The sequence below is a fragment of the Prionailurus bengalensis genome, chromosome E4 (genome assembly GCF_016509475.1).
Source record: "Prionailurus bengalensis isolate Pbe53 chromosome E4, Fcat_Pben_1.1_paternal_pri, whole genome shotgun sequence".
In the NCBI taxonomy this organism is placed as follows: Eukaryota; Metazoa; Chordata; class Mammalia; order Carnivora; family Felidae; genus Prionailurus; species Prionailurus bengalensis.
In genome coordinates this window covers 14,160,824-14,188,535 of record NC_057360.1, presented here as the reverse complement: position 1 = coordinate 14,188,535, position 27,712 = coordinate 14,160,824, and the positions used below count along the sequence as shown (strand labels likewise).

The window sequence follows — 27,712 nt, the reverse complement described above, 5'->3', positions numbered from 1 at the left end:
TAACTTTTTCTTTACATACTTTCTATTGATTGAACTTTTATAGTGCCCGTGGCACTAATTTTGTAACACAAAAATTAAAGCTATATAAATACTATCTGAAGTAGAGAGTATAAATACTATCTGTGACACCATATCTGGATGTCACAAAATACTCTATTGTAAACACTAGTAACCCCGTTCCTCTGTAAGTACACAGAAACAAAACAAGTCCTGGTTTCAATTTGAGAATTTCTAAAGTCATAAAAATTTGCCAAGCTTGGGAATGATAACCAACTGAAATAGTGTTTCCTTTCATGACATTTTAAGATAGAACAAATTTTATAGTCACCCCAAACTATCCACTGATTCAAACAATCACTTTGGTCCATGTGCTTTGAAATAGCAAGTTAAATAACATTAATTCTCAAAGGCGAGTCTTTGTTGTGCATTAACTGTGCCTTCTAGAGCCCATCACATTTCAGGTATTTAACTGATAACTTCACAGACATAGAAAAAGTCCTCAGGCCATTTCCAAATGAATACCAACAGACTCTCCACAAAGGCACGAAAGATTTTTTTTTAGATGGAGTTTGATAATAGATTAGCATTCTTTTTTTTTTTTTTTCTGGAAAGGAACAGATTAGCATTCTTAATATTGTAAGTAAGTGTGAGCTCTTTGAGGGCAGGAATCATATCTTCTTAACCCTTATATGCCCAGTCCCTGGCATTGTGACCAGAATATGAGTTGGCAATAATATATATATTTGTTGAGCTATTTGAAGGAAAGAGAACTCTAAAAAGTGTTAGTCAACTGGAAGCCCAATGAGGCAGGTACATGTGCGAAGAAGGGCAAGACCTGTACAGTTGTATTCCACAAGAGGTCATTTAAAATGCTTCAAAAGCTGTAAAGACAATTATAAATTTGAGTTCCTTGAGTAAAACTTCATAAAATCCCCTATTCAAGAGAGGATCTCTCTTATATTTGAGAAACTATAAGATGTGCGAACTAAGATGAAATCATGGAGCAGTACGATCAGAACCACCTTTCCTCCGCCTTACCTAAAATTTCCAAGGCGTGTGTCATCGATATAAATAGAAGAAGGCAGAGGAAAGGCTTTCACTATTTGTGGCAGAAACAAACCCACACCTGGAATGCTGGATTCCTGGCTGACTATTGTCCCATTGGCTCATGACTCCTCTATGATGACTTGTGAACAAACATATGGACACTGAACAATGACAGAGTTGGCATCCACATGTAATGAGACTATTAGGTTGCATGAAGTCACGCTTGCCTATTTCCAGTATTCTACAAGCAGTGACGGGGGGTGGGGGGGGGAGAAGGAGTTGAGGCATCCTGGACTTGCTCAAACACTACAGGAGAGGCCCTGGAGACACCAGTTTGGAAGTACAAGTACAGGGATAGGAAGCAATCCCTCTGATTTCCACTGATAGTTTAAATCCCTCTATGAATGATGTACCCAATGCTAATCTCTCTGTTCCATCCTAACCTGCTGGATAATTCCTTTTTATCTTATTTAATCTTCCTCCCCAGGTGACCAGGGCTTGTCATAACTGTAGATCCCATTAATGGTATGTTAATTCACAAGAAGACATTTCACGATAAGTGAAGGCTTTAAGGCAGTTCTCTCTCACTTGAAGCTTCTTAAAATATTTAACACAATCTATTTTAAAAAGAGGTAGATTTTTCTGCCTCTAAAAAGTATTGCATAAGTCCAGTAGAAATGAATTGCTTTAGTAGTAATTCTTTAAAGATTACTAAGTTTCATAGTTTGGCTACTCAAATTATATTTAGAAGCTACCTAGGAATTTTCTCACATTTTGATCTCTGGAAGGGCAATTAATCAAGCTCTTGTTTGAAGTAACTCAAACTTTAATCAGAATTCTATGGAGGGAAAGTCACAGGGCTATATACCCGGAATATTCAACAGTATATATAATTGAAAACAGCAACAACAGGAAAAGAGAAGTAGATGCCAGTGGGCTGATACGTTATAACCTTTGGTCAAGCGGTACTTGGCAAATTTCAACAGACTTAGTTAACCAGAGATAGAAGTGAGCAATAGCATACCATTAAAACAAAAGTATTAACACAGAATCAAGAATTCCCAGTGAAAAAGAATGCTGGACCTAAGAGGATGGATCTACCAGAGGCAATTTGTTAGGAGACTGAGGCTGTTATTTCATAGCGGAGGTTTGAAATCAAAACTTTAAAGTTTCTTTAGGTCGGACTATATAGCACGGCATTCCGAGAGCCAGCCAAAATCGCTGAGGGAAACGAGGAAGGCCACATGTGGAACTAATTACTCATGTAGAGGCCATGACAAAGAACATTTCTCCAGACTTTTCATGGGGGCTTCACTTTCAGGAAGTTGCTATAATTACTGTTCAAGTCTAGAGCAGCCTGCAAGCCGCTGACAGATCCAACAGACGAGGAGGAGGAGGGAAAGAGAGAGAGAGAGAAAAAAAAATGAACTTATCTGCCCTTTTTGACGAGTGAAATACCAGAAAATAAAGTGCCACAGAGCAGCTCAAAAAAGTTTGCAAATGAGCCCTCCCTTCCAGTGCTCAACTTTCTGTTTACTTTTTTTTTTTTTTTTTTTTTTTTAATCTACCCTCTATCTTCAAATTACTTTTCTAGTCTGGATCGGACAGCAGATTTGTACTTCTCCACTAGCTCACTTTCAGTTGGCCACAGCAGAACTGTACATCTCGACTCTTTTTTTACAGCTTTTCCATACTGAGGCCCACTTCCTGCCCAGTTGAGGAAAAAAATCTGGCCTGAAGATGAAATGACTGCTTAACATTACACTAAAACATCTGGTACCATTTTATGCACAGACCCATGTCTGAGAGCAGGCGATTCTAGCGGTCTCTCCAGCGGCACCGCGCATACCCAAACCTCCCCAGGGTGACATCATCCCATATATGGACTCTCCAGCCCAGCCCTCCCCCTTTTCCTGGTCCTAAATTCATTGCCAGTTCCCCAGTCTGCAGCAAATGTGCCACGTCAAGACTGGAAATCACAGCCCTTGAGTGTGTCTCAGTCAGTGCAGCAGAATTCAGGGGGGATAGCCGAATGCAACCCCTGGTGCAGGAAGGGAGGCTTTTCCCAAAGACCGGGACAGGATTTTAAGTACACAGATGGAAGCTTCTGGAGATCCTGCTCCGTCGCCCCAGTGTTCAGACTACCTGTTCAGGACAATGCCGTTGTACAGTAGTCTGCACATTGGTTAGACTGGGCAGGGGAGCGCAACGCCACGGACGGCTGGGGACAGAAGTTGCTGTTTCCAAGGAGAAGACTTCTGTTTGCTTTTTCAAATCTCATACCCAGTGTTTTTCTTCACAGGTTTTGCACACTAGGGACCAAGAAGCCCTCGGGGACACCACTGAGAAAGGACTGTTGGAAAGAAGACCTGTGGGTAAGGCCTCCTTGACTGCTCACCTGGTCTGTGCCCAGGAGAGGCGAGGTGGGGAGCCAATGATTTGCGTTCACGTGCGAGAGAAACAGAGGTATATGTGTCATGTGAAGCAATGCATTTAGTTTTGAAAGAGTAACAATATGTGGTATATAGCGATTTACTCTATGTTAGTTGATTTCTGAAGATCTAGAAGTCAAGTATATTTTTAAGTTTAAAGTTTTTCCTCCTTTAAAATGAAATATGAAAAGACTCCAGACACTTAAAAATAACTTAATGAGGCTAGTTTTTAATTGTTGAAATTAATAATACAAAGACCTAAAAACTTACTTGAATAAGGGCTGTAGTAGAACTTTTAACCTCCCCAGGACTGAATCCATTTTGCTTCAAAGTAAAGAATATTGGCTATTTTTACAATGCTATCTGAAGAGTGCTTTTTTTTGAAAATTTACGTACATGATAATATCTAACAATAAAAGAAGTGGCTGCCAAGTTCTTGCCCACCAGACAATACAAATGGGACTGACCCAGAAAAGAGCGCCAACCCAGAACCTAGTGAGTCAGCAACTGATTAAGTCACAGAATAGAAGAAACCTCTGTCTTCAGATATCCCAATATACATCTGTGTCACATTTTTTTTTAAATCAAAAAATGGTTGATAATTGCTGGTCAGCTGAGACCTCATGCCTATATTTTACAATGCTTCTATTTCTCTGAGCATTTAAAATGATAAGGTACTTTGTCTAGAAACCCACTGATAAAAAAGGAATTTGTAAACGAAGGCAAAGTTTTCTTTGGTCAGTTTCCAGCTGTCCTGGAGGTGAAGGGGGATGGGTGGGGAAGGTGGGAGGGAGGAAAACCCTTAAGCTGAATGAAATCCCAATAGAGAGAATAATAGAGAAAGTCTGGGTTGCAATATGATCCTTGCTGAACTTTAAAGGTGGGTCTCTTAAAGAAAGTTCTGGAAAAATGTTACTGCCTCACCCCTAATTCCCTCAACCCCCATTTATATCTACTCCCAAACAATTCTATATAATGAAAACATCTGTTCTATAGTTTTTTATGAAAAAGTGGATGTGATCCCTTTTTGTCCTCCTTTAAATTTTTTAAAATTACAGTGATTTCTGAACAAATCCTTTCCTAAATTACACATTTTGCAACAATTCAAAATTATCACAAGTTCTCTTTTGCGACCCATTTTATTAAACAAGGTTCCCCAAGTTATCTTTCGTCAAAACAATCTGCTTTTTTAAATGACCCTTTTGATCATCCTCAAACTGGCATAAAGAACATATAACCTTTTATTCATGGTTTTTAGTTAAAATATAAAAAGCATGGATAAATTTAGTTATCTTCTCCACTTAGATGATATAGTAAAGTCTTCCTTTGTTTTTTCTATTGTGACTTAGAGGCTTCCATATTAATTATTTTTAGTAGAACAAGAGACATTTAAAATCTATATAGTTTCTTTTACATAAGAAAACAAAAAAAACCTATTAGGTAAATACAGAAGCTTATTTTCTCCGATATATATTTTTACTAACTGAAGCAGTTACTAAAGAAGAAAGATAGCTATAACGGGCTTTTTTTGGTTTTTGGTTTTCGTTTTTTTACTCTGTAGAAATGACAGAATTTCATAACTTGCCTTCATTCACGTATATTCAATTTAAATGTCTGTCTTCATAATAAATTGCCTTTTTGTTTCTAAGAAACCAACCACAATTGGTCGCCCACCAAATTTCTCCCTAGGATGACTTTTAGTCTGGAGACAGAGAGGACTCGATTGCGTCCTTGGCATAAATACAGGAATAGGAACATAAGAATTAATTTGTAAGGGGGTAGCCGAGGAGTGCCTGCAAGTGCTTGGTGGAGTCCTGAGGACCCATTTTTGATGCAAGCTTTAAACAAATGAAAAGGAATCACACTTACTTTTAAATTGCATGAGCTAAATTACAGATCCAAAGTAAAAGCTCACTTTATAAACTCCTGCTGACTGAAGGCAAGGATGGTAGTTTAAGCAGTGGTATATATACCAGCACGTATACACACATATCATAAAATAACCGTGTCTATTTCCAGGGTAATTAGAACAATGTTTAACTTTATTTTGATATTACTTTATAAGGAGATATACAAATATTTTAGAGGTCATGGGATCTATTCCAGAGGAAACTAACCAACAGTGACATCTTCAAGTAAAACTACCCCTGGATATGATGGTGAGTATTAAAATTAAACACTGTACATTGTCAGAAAGAGAAAAATGTTTTCAGGGGTCTGTCCAAACTGCAGTTCATTGAAGCTGAGTAGTTATTTTTTGTTTTAGTGCGTGGATGACTGGTAAGTTAGGCTAGGTACTGGGTTAAAAGGAAAACTTTTTCTAGCATCTAAGAGAAAGGAAATTAAGGGCTTTAGACTCAATACCATCAATTCCTAAGTGAAAGACGATCAATATAAAAGTTCATATTTTCAAAACCTCACTCCCTTTTTTAAGCCAAAGATCTCAAAATCAAAGAAAGTTTTACAATGGGACGAAATTTCACACTGATCACTTTCTTGCAATTAGTCAATAAGTTTAACATCCTTCCTGCTTGGCATTTCTGTCTTTCGGCCCAGATAATGTGTTTATGTTTTTAAAAGACCAAAATATACTGTCTACCCCCACCTCTCGCCTTACAGACCACCCAAGTTTTTCACGCCGTGGGAAAAAGTTTAGGCATAAAACTTCTAATGAAAGAATTTTTCCTTTTTTGTTCTTAAGGAAATTTAAAAAAACTACAACTTGATAATGAGAAAAAGTTCACTCATCCACCAGTGTCTATCCTTAGTAAAGAGAAGCCAAAGCTTTCAATTACTCTACAAGAGATTTTTCTCTATAAAAACAACCCTTTTTTCTCTTTTCTAAAGAGAATATCCCACCCATCACAATAATGTCCAAATAATAACTAAGCGACCATCACTCAGAAATCTCAACTTAAAATAATTAGAAGGTCAGACTTTAACCTGAGAGGAGACAGGAAATTGTCTTCAGTGAAGACAGAAACTTTCTTACTTGGTTTCTTCTATCTTTTTACCCTAATGTGCTACAAACTATGTAAATAGAAATATTTATCCATTTTTGAAAGTTTCTTATTAACAAGCATTATCAGTTTTAATAAATAGAGATGATGAGGTAAATTAAAGAAAATAATTAAATATTCATTTTGAATTTCCTGACCTATCGTGACAGCCAGTTTCCTGAAGCTGCTTTGGCTTAATTTTGCTGTAAAGGACTTAGAAGATAATTCTTTCAATGCATTTTTTTTCCTTAAGATAATAAATAGAAGACAAAAGAAAATGAGGTGTAATAACCATATTAAAAATTACATGTTATGATAATAATGTAAATAGCGCTTTTATATTTTAGCTAGTATTTTACGTGATAGTGGATTGATATTCACTCTATTTGGGAGATTGGAAAAAAGTCTTAAATGTTTTTTTCAGCCTTTCATGTTTTTAACAAGGTTAAAGACAGGTCCAATAGCACTATAAAGTGTGCATATGCAACATACTTACTACAATTATGGTTTAAAAATCTATTAGAAACATGAATTATCTAAAATAGAGTACATATTTTTCAGCAAGATTTTTTTTCTCCTTGAAAAAAAGTTAACGGTTTTTCAGGCTCAAATATTTTGGATATCTTGGTTTAATAGAACTGTTTCATAGTAAAATATAGCATATAAACTCACAAATATTTCTTTCTATTTTTTCAGGTTGCATGCATCATTCCTTTAATTGAGCAGAGTTAACTGGATCAAATTATTTATGGGAGAGAGAGGGAAAGCTATACAGAATTACAGTAATTTTTAATTTCCACCAATATATTCTTTGTAAGTGAATCACTCTAAATATTTTCTGTTACACTGAATGAAGCAACAATAACAAAATAGTTTCTTAAGGTATTTGTTTTTGCATACTCTGACCTTGTAATTATCTAAATAGCAGCCAAGTTTACTGACATTTTTGATTCTATCAGAAAAAAAAAATTCTCTACTCAGAATGATGACCAGAAACAGAATCAGACATTTATTTTCTTGAAATCAAATAAATGGAAATTTTCACTTATCAACTAATTGTACCATATCTAATTAATGCATAAAAGTTCAGATGTGTAGAAACTGTGATTTTTTTAAGTCTCTACAAACATTTTCCTCTCCATAAAGCTTCTACTTGCTATTTTCTCATAATTTTATCATTAAAGGGAAATAACAAACTATGTGTTTTCTTTAAAATTCTTTGAAAAAACTCCAAGGCACATACTCCTTGACAATAAGGTTTTGTTTTGTTTTTGAAGAAATCCCACTTACTGAAATTTTGACTATCTAAATATTTTGGTTTTTAAAGGGCAGGGGAACTTGTTAAATACCTCTATGAATGTGAATTGATCATTTATATTAAAATAGCCAGAATTATTCTTGAGTCATCAGAATTACATTTCTCTGTTTAACACCATTAACTCTTTCTTACACAAAGTACAAGAAAACTTTCCAAAGGGTTTGGTTCTACTTTTTGGATATGAAATGAAGTTTCCTTTTCTGTGTTTAAGGTATTATTTTGTAACTGTATGGTACCATCAATGTCCACAACACATTCTGAGCATCACTGTGTGTAACAGCTTTTAGTTTATACCCTTTTGATTCATGGCATGGCGCTGTAGTTAATTAGGAGAAGCACGTAAGCTCACAATGGCTTTTTATCTGGTTTTCACATCCATACTTAAAAACTTTACACTAAAAAGAATATGAGAAATTTAAATAAGTTCCTGTTGCTTTATGGAGTATTGGCAAAAATACATTCCCATGTAAAATCCCACTCTCAAAGCATCAGATACCAAAGTTGGCTGGTTGAACTGCCAGATACATTAGGCTCATAAGTTATTTTGAAAATGGCTGCCGTTTCCATGTAAATGACAAGTTTCTTTTTCATGGGCTATGGTACTTATCTACTACAAGAAACATGTATAAACATAGTCTTTATCTTTAACTTCAGTATTAAAATATGCAGAGTTTTTGTGAAGAGGAAAAACATCTGGTTCAATTACTCTGAACTCTGACTGCATGTGGGCCAGTAATAATAATATGAATTGGATTTAAGAATAAACCTTATATTTAATCTTTTGTTTTGTTTTTCCTTAAAATTTCGATGTGAGTTTTCTGTCACGTCAATTATCCATGTTAGCACATTTGGAACAAATGTAAAAATGTACATTCTGAATAAAGTCAAAAGTCTAACTTGTTTTAGTTCCATAATGTTTTAATGTTTAATTCTATTGTGTGTTTCTCTCCCTTTCCCCTGACCCTCCAAAATCACCAAATCTGGAAAACAGACTGATTGTATCTGCCCATGAGCAAAGGAAGCCCGAAGGAACCAAGGGCCTGGCTGGACGGAGTTGTCATGTGACTGCCTGTCTACACTTGCTGTGCAGAACATCCGCTCACCTGTACAGCAGGCACAGACAGGCAGTCACACGACAACCCAGCCTGAATGACAACCAGCCATTGAAAGAAAGCAGCCCTCACACCATAGCATCTACACCAAGAACTACAACCAAAATGAGGGGCGCGGGGGCCTGGGGTTTTAATCTGTTGGTTTAATACTTAATTCGTATGTATTATTATTATTATATTTTGATTCGAATATTGAAACCCACCAAAAGTAAAGTGAGTGGTGCCTATGAAATAAAATAAAACCCATTTTTGAAAATGTTCCTTTGCTTTCTATAGTTCTCTTTTCCTAACTGTTGTCAGTCACTTACTACCCTTGACATTTATTGTACACAGCTTTGCAGCACCCCATAATCAATATGACAAAACAATATAACTTCAGTCTGATGCTTGACAGAGAGCAAATGATTCTAATAATCCTACTCCAAAAACTAAGTTTAGTTTTCTTAAAGTTTCTAGTTTCTTAAAGTATCATGACTTTTTAAGAGAGAGAAGGAGAAAAGAAAAAGAAGAAGAGGGAAGACAGAATGTTCTAGGGAATCATGTATTTTGAGTTAATAAACTACCAGTTTGGGTCTGGGCAAAACGTAGTGAAAAGAGTATTTCCAACATAAAAGAGTTGCTTCTCCTCTGCCGATATATTGAAAATTGAAATTGAAGCTCTGATATTCCCAGGTGTCATGGCACATCAAGATTTATTACTGTGTTATTGTTTAATTAAGAAGGAGATTACACTACAGTTCGAAAGGTGGAATTTACCAGACCAACACATTCACTTGGAATACATGCTCCCATTCACTGTAAACTGTGAAACTCTTGAGATGTTCAGGCAATTCAATTATTTTCAAAAAGAGCAAGCAAAGGGATTAATGGTGATACAATATTTTACCATGTCTTTTGAGGAAATGCCAAAACTTCAGTTTACATACTGTGAACTGCAGTGAAATGATCAGGGTTGTCTTATGTATATGAATGTTTCAAACACTGCTGGGCAAAATGGTGGGAGATAGATAAAATTAGAAAATTGTTAACTTTGATTTGGTTCACTTAAATGTTTTTAACTTCAGTATTTAAAATTAATTTTATTTTCCTTAGATTCTGGTCAAACTTTTAAAAATGTGGCACCAGGCTACATAAAACTTTTAAAAAATTTAACTAAATATTTCAGGGATATATTTTGGACTAAAAAACTATTTTTATTCAGCTATTTCATTTTTAAAATAAAAGACAGTCTTAAGGCTAAAAATCTCATGAGGTTAAAAATTTACAGGATTTTGGGCTATTTTACTAAACATGACACTATGGTTTCTTTAAAAAGAAAAGAAAAAAGTGGGCAAAACTATGAAGTAAAAATATAATTAAGGCTAAATGCAACGGGCCTTAGGAAATAGGTCATCTGCAAAATATACTTATGCTAAACACACTGAGCAATGAGGGTTTTTACCTTAAATGAAAGTCCTATTACTAGCAAATAAAGTACTAACCAATAGTTCACAAAATGTAAACTATAAACAGGAAGACGACAGAAAAATGTCTCACAAGATATTTACATATTACCGCCCAATTTTAAATGTTTGATATGACAAGCAGCAAATGGCGAGAGGACTCCACATCTGGATCACTCTACTGGACCCTTACAAGGCAATCCCAGGACAGGGCTTGGGACCTCTCCAGATGAAATGATAGCAGGTCAGAACATAAAGAAGACTGTTCCATTCCAGCAAACTCCAAAGGGAAAGCTAGGAGGCCAGTGAAGTCATCCTTAAGTGAGCCACTCCAGGAAAACGTTTCAAATAATATTCCCTTAAACTTTGAGGTTAACATTTTAGTTTTACATTTCAGGCTTTCAAAAAATGCCTGAAAGAATGAAAGAATGTTATATTTATTTAAATTCATTACATGAAGCACATTTAAAAATTGCACTCTTCTGGTAAAGAGTAATATTGTTCTTCTAGAATAAACTTTTAAGTCAGATAAAAAATACATTTAGGGGAGTGGGTTTGGGTCTATTAAATATACTTAATAAATTTGAAATAGCATTTGCCATTATGGGTTGTTGTATATATTTTTCAAAATTATAAATCTTTGGATAATGCCAAAATGTGGAAATGTTTGTATGAAATAATCCTACGTTAAAAATCTACATATGTGAAAAAACACAACTAAAATCATGAAGAATTTTAAGTAACATAAATGTTTTAAAGTTCAATATTTATTCGACTTCTTTTTTTGGTAAAAAATATCTAAGTTTTAGCTAACTAAAACAACTCAGCAAGGAGTGTAAATAGTGTTCACAGGGTTAATCCTGACCTCCTCATCGCGAGGATCATGCAGACGTAGAGGAAACAGGCGGAATCTTGAAAGTCTAAGTGAAAATGGAAATAGCTGAAGATTTCTGTGACTTCTTGGTCTCACAACTTTGGCCATCCAGGGATATAGCTGTCATTTTGTTTTCTATTACCTAAGTTACACTTGTCATCTGTTACAGCTACATAATAAAAACAATACTAAGTAATTATCCCTATAAAGGAATTATGTAATCTCTTTATCAAGCTATCCAAATACTTCAACCCACAAAAGTGAGGCCTGTAATTTTTTAAGAGTCCAAAGAATGTTCTTATTTCAATGCAGATTTTGGATTTTCTTCAATAGTATAAGGTTAGCACATTTTCACTGGGAACACTTCTGTTCAATTACCCTAGCTTCCTCTGAGTATTCCGTTATGATTTTAATCTTCATGTTGGATGATAAAAATGGAATAAATATTGGCTACACACTACCATTATACATAAACTAGCAATCCCCTTCAGAGATTTTAACTATCATTCATATATTTCTCATTGACATTAAGAGAAAAATGGCTTTTTTCTCCCTTTATCAGACTCTATTCTTCTAAAATTCATATTTTATACATATTTTAAATAAAAGCCATCCTCTTTTTCCAGATCTGATTTTAAAGTATTCTTTTAATTATTTAAAAAAAAATTTTAACGTTTATTTATTTTTGAGAGAGACAGAGAGAGAGACAGAGTGTGAGTGGAGGAGGGGAAGAGAGAGAGGGAGACAGATTCTGAAGCAGCCTCCAGGTTCTGAGCTGTCATCACAGAGCCTGACACAGGGCTCGAACCCACGGACTATTAGTTCATGTCCTGAGTTGAAGTTGGATGCTTAACCAACCGCGCTACCCAGGTGCCCCTAGTTTTAAAGTATTAATATAAAACTATCTAAACCCAAAATCCTTTTTGAAATGAAAGTTTCCATGTAAAATTTTTTTAATGTTGATTTATTTATTTATTTTGAGAGAGAGCATGAGCAGGGGAGGGGCAGAGAAAGAGGAAGACAGAGAATCCCAAGCAGGCTCCATACTGCCAGTGCAGAGCTCCACACAGGGCTCGAACCCACTAAATCTGAGATCATCACCTGAACAGAAACCAAGAGCTGGACACTTATCTGACTGAGCCACCCCAGCGTCCCACTTTCTATTTTAATTCTACACCTAGCCCTTTTCTAAATCATTTCTAAGAATTGTACAAAATATATTTATAATGTTTTAAAATAACATTAGGAAATTTACTTTCTGCTTAAATGATTTCAGTTCAGGAAGCTATATAGTCAGAGGAGGAAAAAAAGTCCATTAACCTTCAATGATGAAAATTAAGAAAATTTTAAGACAACCTCAAATTCTAAGTTTACCCTGTAATTAAATAATTTAGTTTAGGTACCTGAGATAAGAGGACAAGATGAATTATTAGGCTGTACTAAATAAATATTATTTATTTGCTTAATCACATCTTCACTCAACCAATATTTACTGTCACCTGCCAGTGCCATGTTCATGGTGGTAGAACAGTAAATAAGACAATGGCTCCTGGTCTCAAGAGGCTTGCAATTTAGCAGGAACTTAAACACTGAACCACTACATATCATGGGTGAGGAGTTGTCAATTTTCACCACCTGAAATAATCTCTTAAATCTATCTACTTCTATCAATTTCCATCAACCCACCCCAACCCAAGCTATTATCTCTTAGATAGTCCATAGTCATACCTTCCTAACAAACCCCCAAACCAGTTTTGTACTCCTCCAATCCATTTTTCTACAAGGCAACCAAAAGGATATGTAAAAAAGTCAGATCTTATGTGACTCTCCAGGTTACAAACTTCCAAGGCTTCTCATCATTCTTAGGGTCAAAATCCTTAATCTTTTATAGAGTTCTTTTCTCTCTTTGCTCCAGTTACACTGGCCTTAATTCAGTTTCTTAAATTCAGCAGGCTCAATCTTGCCTCAAAGCATTAACATAAACCTCTGACCACCCAATTCAGTGTCCCCCCAGTGATGTAATCCCCATCCCAGACACCTTTTAAGTCAAACATATCACTGCATTTATTTTCTTCATAGCTTGTAATCTACATCTGATAGGGTTCCCTGTTTTGTTTTGTTTATATGTTTTCTTTATTGGTAAATATCCTTCATGAGGGCAGGTACCATGAGTTCCTTGCTAACCATTTTATCCTTAGTGACTAAAGGATAGAGTCTAGTGCATAACAGGTGTCCAGAAAATGTTTGTTAGGAAGTGTTCAGGCAATTAAGAGCATAGCACCAATATTGAGTAGCTTGCTAAATTACTCATTCTCTTTGTGTCTCAGTCTTCATCTCTAAAATGGGGAATGTAAAAAAAAAATTAAAAAAAAATAAATAAAAATAAAATGGGGAATGTAAATAAAATACTGATTTAGCTCAGTGCTTGGGAAACTATATATACTCAATAAATGTTAACCATTATGATGACAATGATCATCATCAAGATTATCATTCAGATTGAAAGCTGGCCTTCATGACTTTAAACAGGGATAATAAATAGTGGAATACAATTTACAACCACAATTACTGTCAAACTAGGGAGCATCTTGCTAATTGGAAGTCCATTTGGTTTGGTTCAGCATTTTGACTAGTTTGGATATACAAAAATGAGGCTGGAGCAAAGGCTGAACTAGATTCTAAGAAGAGCTGAATGGATGTATATAACAGAGGGAGAAGTGCCTTGATTTTGGGGCAATCCATATTAACAGCATTGAGGGAAGAAGTAGGAGGCGAGACTGAAAGAGAGAAGCCAATGTACTGTCATTGGGCTGGGCCAGCACAGGGTTAGAGCAGCCAGTAACATACCCAAGTGTGTGTCCACTGGATAAAAACTGTTGTACAGAGGCATTTGAGGCTGTCTGAGTTGTTGTACTGCTTCCCTAAATCCTTAGTAAAGTACTAAATATATCCTTATGTTGTTATTTTGATAGAAATCAAAGGATCTAAGTATCATCCATCCCAAATACAAGGGAATATATGTGGACATACAAGCCTGCATGCCCAAACTATCCTTACCCCCATAAACAGATCTTTCTTGATGTGTTACACACATTGGCAGAATGCTCTGGGGAGGATGAAACCAGGAAAAGGCCTATGAGCCCCCTAGAAAAGAGCTCAGGACCACCTGTATCAGAAACTTCCAAGTCTAGGGTACTGTCCTTTTAGAACATGATCTAGAAGGACAGCCAGGTTTGAGCAAATCCCCTCGGTGATTAGTTATAAACTGTCTAACCCTGTATGAAGATGGTTTATTTCTTTTTGTGTTACAGAAAGCCCCAATCTTAGAGTAATGTTAGAGGATAACATACAGTCATATACATAGATTAATCATGCCTACTATAACCACATTGTATTGTAAAGACTCTTTGAAGGTAACATGTGGGAAAAAACACTGTCTGGGACACAGGTGGAAACCTCTCTGTTAAGCTCATCTATCAGTAACATTGCAAATAACATTATTATAATATAGAGTAATGGTTCAAAAAGTGCAGTCCACAGATGCTTGAGAGTGTTCGTGATCCATCTAAAATTCAAGGGTAGGGTGAATAAATCTGTTCAGCATAGGAAGAAAGTAAGAAAAGTACTGGGGACTTACCATTACAGTCATGCCAACTCTAGCTTAAAATTACTACACAGGGTCATTATGCTATTGCCTCTGCCAGCTTGGATAGGAAATCACATGGTTTTGTATCATCAGCTCCAATTCTTGGCTGAGGTGTAAGAGAACCCATAGGCTAGGGGGCAGGCAGTATACCATGTCTCACTAAAGAAATGGGATATGAGTTCCCTCTAAGAATCCAAACCTTACCATTCTCTGCCAAAATAAATAAATATATGCATGCATACATACATACACACAACAACAACAAAACCCAATATTATACACCCTATCTCACAATATGAAATGACAAAAAAATTGGAAATTAGAAGACATGTGAGTCAAAGAATGGCTTTACAGGGGAGGGCACTGTTGTTACTTGCAATGGCAAGCATAAATATATAAATGTGATACCTAAAAGTTTATAAAAGTATTTATTAATAGGGGCGCCTGGGTGGCTCAGTCGGTTAAGTGTCCAACTTCGGCTCAGGTCATGATCTCACGGTCCGTGAGTTTGAGTCCCACGTCCACGTCGGGCTCTGTGCTGACAGCTCAGAGCCTGGAGCCTGCTTCAGATTCTGCGTCTGCCTCTCTCTAACCCTCCCCCATTCAAGCTCTGTCTCTCTCTGTCTCAAAAATAAATAAACATTAAAAAAATTAAAAAAAAAGTATTTATTAATAAATGATTTCTTAGAACCCTAGAAAATCTCTTTCAGGTGGTTTGCTTGGCAAAGGTCCCCATGCAACAAGTGAAAAGAAAAGCAGAGGCCCAGAGAAGACGGACTTGTTCCAACACTGGCATTAGCCATTGCAAATCCATGTCCTTCATACCTCACTGCCTTTGTTGTACCAAGCATACAGTCCATAGGGTCTTTTGTTCAATTAGTGTGATCCTGGAAAAAGTTTGAGTCATTTTTCTTCATCTCAAATGTATTTCATAAGTTATTTATATTATTACAAACTTGTCATGACTTAAATAAAATCATACCTATAGCATATGGCATAATATGCTATTTATTCAACAGCCAATTAGATATAATGAAAACATACCAGTCTAATTACGCAAGAAAGTAGGAAGATGGCAGAACACGGGAAAAACAATGATAATCCTCTATGAAAATTTGAATGTAAATTTGTCATTGAATAAATGAATGAATCTATAACTAACTTAATGATATTTACTGTGTCACATTTGCTTGACTAAGAAAGACAAATTGTCATATAACAGGATTTACAAGTATGCAGATGCTGATGTGGGTATAGAGGGATACCACGGGAATAAAGAATGAGCATTTAATTTACCAACAAATTGACTCCAAAAGTTGAGTTAGAATTTAGACTTATTTTCACAAAGCAATATTCTAAATTGGTGTTTTCGAGGTTGCCCAAAGAATCATGTTAAGTTTGAAGGATGGCAGTAAGACTTCTTTGGAATCTAAGTATCATTTAAAACACTGCTGCTAAAAGACGGTACAAAGTCAAGAGGCCAGAGACTCGTCACTACTTCTAAGCCCAACCCTCCTGATGTTTCTTCTTGGCCTCCTTTCTCCACACCCTCCCTTCCAGCTTCTGCTTCCAGCTGACACTAATAACTATTTGTTGAATATAAGCAGAAATCAAGGAACAGTGTGGTACTCTCCCTTTAACCCTGGCAGCAAGCTCAAAGGTGGTCTGCAATGGTAGGAAACTCTCGCAAGAGAAATAAAGCAGAGTAGAGGATGACAGTGGTGGTGGTCAAGGAACGGTGAGGTGGGGATGAATGAGGATGGCTCCAGTGGAAAAACGCTCTGCCCCACTGACACAAACAATTTAAAGATAGAGGCCATTTGTGAGTCAGGCATTAATATTTTGAAAACATTTTATGTTGTTTCTGGAGCAGAGTTCTAATGAGTAACAGTAGCTAATGGCTGCAGTATGTGACCCATCAATTTGCCACCCTGAATTCAAGAGCTCTTCTCAAGCCACCCAGTATAAGCCACCATCTTCTCTTACCTGGACCATTGCTACAGTCTCCTAGCTAGCTGGTCTCCCGTCTTCCATTCTTACCACTCCCCTCCTTCCACATGCACATTCCATCCTATGCATTATGCCCAACCCAGCAGCCAGAGTGGTCTTTCTAAAACATAAATCCAGGGGCGCCTGGGTGGCAGTCGGTTAAGCGTCCAACTTCAGCCAGGTCACGATCTCGCGGTCCGTGAGTTTGAGCCCCGCGTCAGGCTCTGGGCTGATGGCTCGGAGCCTGGAGCCTGTTTCCGATTCTGTGTCTCCCTCTCTCTCTGCCCCTCCCCCATTCATGCTCTGTCTCTCTCTGTCCCAAAAATAAATAAAAAACGTTGAAAAATAAATAAATAAATAAATAAATAAATAAATAAATAAATAAATAAAACATAAATCCAATTATGTTACATCCCGTTGGAACAAGCCAATAGTTTTCAATTATCCTTGAAATAAAATCCAAATTAGGGGGTTCCTGGGTGGCTCATTCAGTTAAGTATCCGACTTCGGCTCAGGTCACGATCTCGCAGTCTGTGAGCTCGAGCCCCGCGTCGAGCTCTGTGCTAACAGCTCAGAGCCTGGAGCCTGCTTCGGATTCTGTGTCTCCTTCTCTCTCTGCCCCTCCTCTGCTCATGCCCTGTCTCCCTCCCTCCCTCTCTCTCTCTCTCAAAAATAAATAAACATTAAAAAATTTTTTTAATCCAAATTAGTGCATGGGGTCTGATAAGACCCCACCCACTAGTACCTCTGATTTTATTTCCTACCTCTCTCTCCCATGCTATCACATTCCAGCCACAGTATTCCTGCTGGCTGCCATCCTGGGGTGGGGTGGGGGTTTACTTATGATGCCCTCTTGCTGGAATTTTCTTCGATAAAATCTTCTACACAGCTCATCATCCCAGCCTCTAATTCGATGTTACTTCCTCCCAAACACCCAATCTACAGGTTCTTCCCCCATCACTTTCTAGCTCACTACCCCATTTTATTTTCTTCAGAGCACTTACCATTGCATTATTTGTCTATTTGTTCATTCCAAAAAGCAGCAACTTTGTCATTTTCTCTTTTTTGAAATCGACTAAACTAAGAAAACAACCCTTTCCTAAACTTTCTTCATCCAGATCACTCCATCATATTTCAAGGGTCATTCCCATCCCACCGCCCCATGCCCAAATACCTTTAATAAAATGTCTCCAGCACTCAGTTAGTATTATAATTGCACACATGTATTTTCTATTTGTTGTAAGCAAATGCTCATGAGGGAGCTTCAGCAGCAGAGATTTTGTAAAAAGTTATCTTGAGTTTCTAGAGGAATGGAAGGGATGACTACTGATCATTAACTTACAAAGCTCTCAAAGATTCTTCTTCCCTACAGGGGGCATCACGTGCCTTCCAATGGCCTTGTTTCAGTGCCCACATAGCCAGACAAGAGAACCCCAAAGCCATATTCCAATAACAGTAGCTACTCCTATTATCTTCAGAGCCCTCATACTAACAACCACAAAAAGGTCAATGCCAATATGCCTGGAACTTGTCTAAATAAAACCTCTGTGGGATAAGGTTGACTTGGACAACTGCAGCATCTCTGGGATTCTTGCATACACTTGTGATTGAAGACATGAGCTCAGAAGCCAGATAGCCTGAGTTTGAATTTCTGCTTTGCCACCAACTAGCTATGTGACCTTGGGAAATTAGTTATGCTCACAAACACCAAGTATTCTGCAATAGGGGAAACTGAGTCCTACAGAAAGGACTTTTTGAATAGTTGGGGGTTTTTTTTGTTTGTTTACTTTTCTCTGAAAAATGGGGATAACAACAGCACTTATCCTTAGGGTTACAATGTGGACTGAATGAGTCCATATAGGACCATCTATAGGTGTTTTAACCTATAAAAAAACACCAGCTATTATTATTATGAATCCTCAGCAAAATCTTTTGCTTTCCCCAGAATAACTGATAAAAGCTTCCAAACCAATATGAATTTAAATGTACATAAATAATCCTCTAAGTCCTTGGAAACAAAATGTATCTAAGAGAAGATCTCTTAAGGCAAATGAACAAAAGAAGAAGACACTCTATTTACTGATTTTTCTATCTAGACAGGCATCTCAGAGCTCCCGAAGCTGTGGTCTTTGAAGACTAGAGCTTTCCACGGAATGACAGGGCTATCTGAGCAGCCAGCAAAGGAAAGAAACCATTGCTAATCCTCAGACCCTTACAACAACCACTCCATGTTTGACTGAAGTCAGTGAAATATATGACATAAAAAAATATTGTAAAGCTTTTGTGTAAAAATTGTTTCTGTACATTTCTATAATATTCTATTTCCCTTACTGAAGAAAACTTAGTGGCCATCAACTGATCATCTGATTAATATACTATTGTTCACAAAGTACTTAGGAAGCAGAAAGAACTATGTAAGACAAGAAACTTGAACTCTAACAACTGACAAAGGCACCTTGTAGGACTTTCAAAAAGAATACCAAGCCAGGATTGGAAGGACTTTTAACTCTGAAATACATGCCCTTTACAGCCAAACAAAACTGAGGCAATCTTACCTGTAAATAGCTTTCTAAATCACAAAGTATTCTTATCTAATGTTTGTGGACTGCATTATAAGCACCAAAAATAGCTCAGGTCAGACCAGAGCTCTTAAAATTTCCAAAACATAGTTTAATTTCATCCATGACTTCCCAAATTTAGCAGTATCACTTGATAGCACTCTAATGGGTCCACAAGATTGATAGGACTTTTTGCACTTTTAAAGCTACCAGATTAAAATGAGTAGTAAGTCACAGGGCCAAAATGATTAACATCTAACATGAGCCAGAGAACATAATTATCATAATTCAGGCTTTTACATAGATATCATATTTTCAAACAACAAAATTCATATAAACAATTACCTGGGGCTTGCTTGAAGACTATTGATTTGGACATTTTCAAAAGCCTGCCATTTGAAACAGATGTCACAGCCAACAATTCCAAAATTCTTTATTAACTCTGCATCAGTGCTATTAATTTCATTCTTAAGATGCTCTATATCCCTGGGTTTTTTCAACACATTATTTAATGAAAATTGTCCCTATATCAGTATCTCATCATTATTACAAAGAAGGAAATTTCCAACTACTGACCCCTAACTCCATTTCTTCGGGTTAGCAAACATGTGACTATACCAGAGGAATAAAAGAAATTTGAGGGGAGTATTATAAATTAAGAATCTATGAAGAAAAAACAATGCTTCTTCAAACACCCCAAGCTATGTCTTACTGAAAGAGAATCACTCATGTCTTGGAACTGTACATCACAATAATATCAATTAATTGGAAATTGGAAACACTTTAATAAAATAATTGTGATTCTCTGTGACTTACCTCGTCATCTTTGTACCAGGACAAGCTTTCAGCAGTAAGGACGAACCAGTATCCCTTAGAGCCTCCTTTCATGATGCCAATGTTGCTGATGGTTAACCATCCCTTACGAATCACCTACAAGAGAGCACAGATTGGCAGAGATGTTGAATTTAATGTGAACCAATTGAGAGCATAGGTCTTGTACTAAGTGGAGTTAAAAACAAGATATAAATTGCACTAAGAACAACATTGTTTCCCCAAAGCTCACCCTCTATTGAGCTATTTAAGACAATTTATCTTCCCAAACTACAGATAACCAGAGGGAAATCTCTCCCATCAAATGGACAAAACTAAAATTGCAGACTTATATCGATGGTGGAAGCAAAGCAACTGAAACAGAAAAGAATTGAATGAGGCAGACTAATAGGCTTGTGCTCAGCCTATTTATGGCATTGCTGCTATAATTAAAACATATTTAGTTGATTGGGTGAACAATAATAAACTCTCCAGGCCCACTGCCTCTCTCCCCCCTCCCAGTCCACTGGTCCATTTGTTTGTCTGGTTTGCATCTCATTAGGATTTTTCACCAGAGACTGGCCACCAAATGGTAAAAAGAAGAAACTCAAGTCAACCAATTAGTTCCTTGTTAACAGTTCACCACTCTAAATAAAACTGAATGAGGTTCAAGAAAGCTGAAACAATAAGCAAAAACTAAAAGTTTGGAGCTTCTTAATGGTCTAGATTTATCCATCTACTTCTGGTTGTTATTTGTCATGCTAAAAAGCATGTAGCATCCTCATAAAAACCTATAAACAGCTTTTAAATTTTAAAACATATTAATAACTTAGATTATAGCTCTGATAGAAATTATTTATAAATGGCTTTTAAGTGAAAATCTAACTTTTTCTCAGAGTTGCAAAGTTAAATTCTGCTTTTTCACAGGGCACAGATAACCATCTCCCCTATGCCAGATAGTTTTTGTTTTCATAGAACCAAAAATGAAATACTGTATGGACTTACATGACACTGTTCTAAATATCAATAATCATCCTATACCTAAATTAATCAATATCCTAGAGACCCTGAAATAGCAAAAATTTTACTTATTTAATGACTACTGAGTGTCAGTTCCTAAATGAAGATGAATTACCTGAATAGATTTTTTAAAATTATTGATAATAAGTTTTCTTGCCAAAGAAGAAAAGTCAATCCTAGGGAAAATTGTGAAATAAGCCAAAGTTGTTATTCTTGATCTTCAAGACTCTCTCCACACCCTCAGTCCTTGCCACCCTTGATTCCCTGCTTCAGCTTTCCCAGGTGTCCATTCTCCTTTCTAATGCTCTGTAACTTCTGTAAACCTCTACACAGAACCTCACTCCATCTCTGACTAAGGCAGTTCTCTCAATTGTTCAAAATTACTCCTGCCTCTTACTCTCTACTTCAGAAAGAAGGAAATAATACTTCTCAAAGTATGGTTTCTATCGACTATATTATAACCATCGGGATGCTTTTCTAAAACACAGATTCTTGGGCCACCCCCAGTCCAAATGAATCAGAATATGTACATATGAAACCCCAGAAGTCTACCCTTAAACATGTGTCCAGGGTGATTATTATTCATAGTGAAGTTTGATGGCCACTGCTTGTACACATACAGTCAAAACTTCACTCTCCAACAGCAAGTAATCTCATCTAATTTCTAGTAAGAAGCAAGTGGTCAAATTATTTCACACTAACATTGTTATCGACCCTATGAGGTTCTTACAAATAGCATACTAATCGCTGTACTAAAATGAAAGTATGCTTTCGTGCATCTTTGGATAGAATGGAAGTCTTTCAGTTACTCCATAAATTGCAATGAGCAAATCGTTATTTCACTCCTGGTAGGACAGGCTGTATCCAACAAGGAAAGGCATGAAAGTAGTGCAGTGAACATTTCTAAAGAACCTATCATATGTCAAGATGAAAAAATACGATGATATCACAATCCTTGCCTCACGAATCTTACAGCTTAGTAGAGAAGGCAGATCCATAAAGATTTAATTTCAATCTAATAGTATAATAAGACATGTACGTCAAGCAAGGGAAGGGGAACTTGACACAATTTAGGAAGTTGTCATAGGCTTTCTTTGAAGAAATGGTATCTCAGAAGAGCCTGGAAGAGAAACAGAATGCCAGGTCAGGGAGTACAGTAAAACCTTGGTTTGCAAGTAACTTGTCCAGCAAGTATTCTGCAAGACGAGCAAACATTTCTAATAAATTTTAACTTGATAAAGAGCAGTGTCTTGCAATACAAGTAGTACGTGATGCTGAATGTCACATGATCATAACTGAGCCAACGCTTCTTCTCTCTCTCTCTCTTGTGGAATTGTGGGTGATCGTCTCCCATGCTCAGATGCTCGGTCTCAGGCCATGGTGTTTGGCAGAAATCAGTGATTTTTCAGAACATTAGAAGGTGCCCACAACTGGAACTAGTGTATTTTTTGTCACTTCAAAGGACCTATAGAAGGTCCTTTGCTTTTCCGTACAAGAGTAAGCTTAGGGATACTTTACTTCATTCTAGGTCAGGTTGCCTGCAGACATAGTTTCCTCTGCTGCCTTATTGCCAGTTACATTAAATACAATATGTGACACGAGTTTATTAATACTGTACTGTAGTCAACATCCATGCAAATGTATGCAATGGCCTCCATGCAGGAAAAGGTGGAAAAGAAAGGCGGTAAGAAGATGATTACAGTGGAAGTTAAGGAAATCATTGAGTAGTACAAATGAGGTATGTGAGTGGCTAAAATTGCAAGATTTTATAAGAAGTCTACATCTGCATCTCGTCTACAGAGGAAGAGGAGAAAAAGATGGAGGAATCCCTCACTTCAAATGAGATTAGGGAGATGTGTAAAATGTGGGGAACGGTGCAAAATTTTGTAGAAAAGCACCACCCAAATAAAGTTGGAGCAGTGCGAGCGATGAACCTGTTTAATGACAATGCAATGTCACATTTCCGTGAAATCCTCTAAAGGAGGCAAGAGCAAGTGTCATTGGATAGGCTCCTTGTTAAAGCTGCACGAAAAGAAAAAGACTCCATTGAAGCAATAGATAGCACTGATCTGTTAGTGATAGTGAAAGTTGTCCTACATAATAACCCTCCTCTCTCGTCTCCCTCACACCAGCCATGAAAGTTTTCAAAGGTAAGCACAGGTTAACTTGTTTATTTTTCTTTACATTTTGTATTTTCTTTATTATTTTGTATTATATTATGGTATTATAATAATTTTTATGTAAATACTTTTGGGTTGTGAAACGAATTACCTGGATTTCCATTATTTCTTATGGGGAAATTCGCTTTGATACATAAGCACTTTGGATTACAAGCATGTTTCCAGAATGAATTATACTCACAAACCAAGGTCTTACTGGAATTTGTTTCTCTGTATGAAGAACAAACAGGAACAAAATATGAAAGAGCCACTTAATACAGAAAATGTGTGGTGGGGATGAAGAAGTTGAGGTCGGGGAGGCAGGTAGGGTAAAGTCAGAGTGGATCCAGTTCCATGAGACGCTAAATTTTACTGATCTCACTCCTCCTGGCAGTACTAAAATAAATTTCAAGTACATATATAGATTTATTTTTAAATTATATGTAACCATTGTATTAATAAATTATGTACATCATATAGAAATATACAGAGAAATTTGAAAGTCTGCATGAAGATAAAATCAACCATACTAAAAGTTTTTTATTTTGTGGGGAAAATGTACTTTATGTCTTACATTTCCATTTTATTATTACTTCTCAAAAATACAGAGCAAGGGTGCTGGCATCAATATGTATATTAAATATTAATAGGTCTGAATTGCTTTCTTATTTTCTAGATAAAAGTACATATAAGGAGTTATTCTACTATATCCTCCTTCATTCTAGTGGATTTGCACTCTCTCCAAGACAGAGAAACTAGATTATGTAAGCTATTGCAATAACTCAAATGAGAAATGACCAAGGTGTGAACTAAAGCCATGATGTAGTAAGGATGAAAATAAATAAACTTACTGGCGAAATACCCATGAAATAAAATCAACAGGAATTATAACTAGATGAGAGAGAGATTAGTGAATGTAAAGACTCTAGAACTGTACTTTACAGTAGCCACACATGGTCATTGGGCCCTAGTGACTAGTTTCAATTCAGGTGTTCAAGAAGTGTAAAATGCAACCTAGATTTTGAGAACTTAGTATCAAAAACAAAAACAAAAACCTCGTAACTGTTTTAAGATTTATCATATATTGAAATAATATTATGTTGAATACATTAGGTTAAATAAAATTGGTTTTTAGTATTCATTCCACTGTTTATTTAAAAAAGTTTTTTCAATGTTTATCATTTTTTGAGAGATAGACACACAGCGTGAGTTGGGGAGGGGCAGAGAGAGAAGGAGACACAGAATCTGAGGCAGGCTCCAGGCTCTGAGCTGTCAGCACAGAGACTGGCACGGGCTTCCAACTCATGAACCATGAGATATGACCTGAGCTGAAGTTAGACACTTAACTGACTTAACCACCCAGGCACCCCTCATTTTATTTTTTAATGTGGCTGTCAGAAAAGTTTAAATTACATATGTGGTTTACATTATATTTTTATTGAACGTTGTGCTGTTCTAAAATGATTTTGAAACTCTTGGGGCTACCAACCTATAAGGAACAGAGGAGAAGAACCAAGTATTGGAAAGTAGAGGAGTTGAGGATAAATTCAGCCAAGGTCATGTTGAATTTGACGTACCTATAGAAAACACACATAGAAGGGACCCGACCTCTGAAGCAAAATGGCAATGTTAGGAGTAGAAATGAAGACTTCCAAGTCCTACATCTGGATATAAATACAGATATATAGATATAGACATAGATAGATGATATAGATATAGATATAGATATAGATATAGATATAGATATAGATATAGGCAGATATAGATAGATACAGATATGTCAGTTAAAACTTTGAGTGAAATAGCAGTGGCTCACAGTGGAATCCTGGAGAAATACCAACATTTAAGAAGAGGTCAGAAGGGGCGCCTGGGTGGCGCAGTCGGTTAAGCGTCCGACTTCAGCCAGGTCACGATCTCGCAGTCCGTGAGTTCGAGCCCCGCGTCGGGCTCTGGGCTGATGGCTCAGAGCCTGGAGCCTGTTTCCGATTCTGTGTCTCCCTCTCTCTCTGCCCCTCCCCTGTTCATGCTCTGTCTCTCTCTGTCCCAAAAATAAATAAACATTGAAAAAAAAATTAAAAAAAAAAAAGAAGAGGTCAGAAAAGAGCCTGAAAAGGAATGTCAGAGAAATAATAGCAATAAGGTCATGGAGGCCAAAGGCAAGGAGAACTTCAAGGACAGTGTAGTTGGAAGTGTCAAATTCAACACAGAGAGGGATGTGTAAAGTGCAATGCAGACATCATGGTGTCTTCAGCCATGCCGGTTGCAGTGCTGTGACAGGATAAATCAGAGTTCATTGGATTGAAAGGTGAATAGGAAGTAAAAAATGGAGACAATAATTGAAAAGAGCTCTGTCCACAGGAGGATGAAAGACAGTTAAAATCAGACACAGGAGCAAAGGAAGTGGTGGCATTGTTGCTGCTGCTGCTATTTTATTGTTGTTTTGGATTCTTTTTTTTTTTTTAAGGATAGTCAAGTACTGAGCATATTTATTGGTTGAAGAGAAATAACAGTACAGAATAAGAGATTGGTGATATAAAAAAATAATATAAAGAAGAGGAATGAAGCATAAAGAGTACAGAAAGGGACTGTCCTTGAACAGAAATGGGACTACCTCATCTTGTGAACCTGGAGAGGTTGGGAGAGTAAGGGCAGATGCGTGTCCTTTGTGAGGAAAAGGGTAGAAAGTTTGGGAAGGTTATATTTGATCTTCCCATTTCTCTTGATAAGAGCAGAGACTAAATTATCTGCAGGAGAGAGGGTGAGAAGTTGGAAAGAAGGCTTAATGAGAGCATGAAACAATTCCTCAGTAATTGAAAGAGAGTGAACATAATAAGAGTTAGTAAAATATGGCTGACAAAACACAGCACTACAGAATTCATAAAAGATAACATAGGAGGAGAAAAAATCTAGATGATTTTGGGTATAGTGATGCCTTTCTAGATACAGCACCAAAGACATAACCCATGAAGTAAATAACTGATAAGCTGGAATCATTAAAATTAAAAAACATCTGCTCTGCAAAAGACAATTTCAAGAGAATTAGAAGGCAAGTCACGGATTGGGAGAAAATATTTGCAAAAAACCTATGTGATAAAGGACAGTTATCTAAAATATACAAAACTCAAATATTAAAACTCAATAATAAGAAAACACATAACCTGATTAAAAAATGGGCCAAAGACTTTAACAGATGCCTCATACAAATGGCAAATAAGCATACAGAAAGATCCTCCATATCGTATGCCATCAGGGAAATGCAAATTCAAACAATGAGATACCACTACACACCTAATAAAAATGCCCCAAATCCAGAAAACTAACAACCACAAATGCAGGATGTGGAACACCAGGAACTCCCATACCTTTGCTGGCAGGAATGCAAAATGGTACAGCCACTTTGGAAGACGGTTTGGCAGTCTCTTATGAAACTAAATATATTCTTACCATGTGATCCAGAAATCGTGATCCTTAGTATTCACCAAAAGGAGTTAAAAACTTATGGACACACATGCATGTTTATAGCAGCTTTGTTCATAATTGCCAAAATTTGGAAGTAAATGAGATGTCCTTCAGTAGATGAGTGGATAAACACACCATGGTACATCTAGATCGTGGAATTTTATTCAGCACTAAAAAGAATGAGGTATCATGCCATGAAAAGACATAAAGGAAATTGAGATGAGTTTTACTAGGTAAAATACGCCAATCTAAAAAAGCTATAGACACTGGTAGGGATTTTCCCAAGGGATACAGGAGTGCTGATGCATGGGGGCACTTGTATCCCAATGTTTATAGCAGCACTTTCAACAACAGCCAAATTATGGAAAGAGCCTAAATGTCCATCAACTGATGAATGGATAAAGAAATTGTGGTTTATATACACAATGGAATACTATGTGGCAATGAGAAAGAATGAAATCTGGCCTTTTGTAGCAACGTGGATGGAAGTGGAGAGTGTTATGCTAAGTGAAATAAGTCATCCAGAGAAAGACAGATACCGTATGTTTTTACTTTTATGTGGATCCTGAGAAACTTAACAGAAGACCATGGCAGGGTGAAGGGGAAGGAAAAAAAAGGTTAGAGAGTGGGGAGCCAAACCATAAGAGACTCTTAAAGACTGAGAATAAATTGAGGGTTGATGGGAGGTGGGAGGGAGGGGAAAGAGGGTGATGGGCACTGAGGAGGGCACCTGTTGGGATGAGCACTGGGTGTTGAGTGGAAAACAATTTGACAACAAATTTCATATTAAAAAAAAACATGTTAAAAAAATAAATTAAATTAAAAGGCTATAGAGTATATGATTTCA

General features: G+C 36.7%; 1 protein-coding gene and 1 long non-coding RNA gene across 10 annotated transcripts in view; one reads left to right on the top strand and one right to left on the bottom strand.

Moving 5' to 3' along the window:
* DNM3 (dynamin 3) overlaps positions 1 to 27,712 on the bottom strand; it is a 557,387-nt gene that overhangs the window by 242,136 nt on the left and 287,539 nt on the right. For all 7 annotated transcript variants that reach the window (XM_043568980.1, XM_043568982.1, XM_043568983.1 and 4 more), the window contains one exon: positions 20,234 to 20,347. In XM_043568980.1, the coding sequence (XP_043424915.1) occupies positions 20,234 to 20,347 (114 nt within the window). The remainder of the gene's footprint in view (positions 1 to 20,233; positions 20,348 to 27,712) is intronic.
* LOC122476384 lies at positions 182 to 9,168 on the top strand. Of its 3 annotated transcripts, none has more exons than XR_006295476.1 (3): positions 2,986 to 3,232; positions 3,350 to 5,638; positions 7,175 to 9,168. It is a non-coding gene; the product is annotated as an uncharacterized LOC122476384 (long non-coding RNA). The 3 variants fall into 3 exon arrangements; XR_006295475.1 differs by having other exon boundaries at positions 2,989 to 3,422; positions 5,545 to 5,638; XR_006295474.1 differs by having other exon boundaries at positions 182 to 5,638.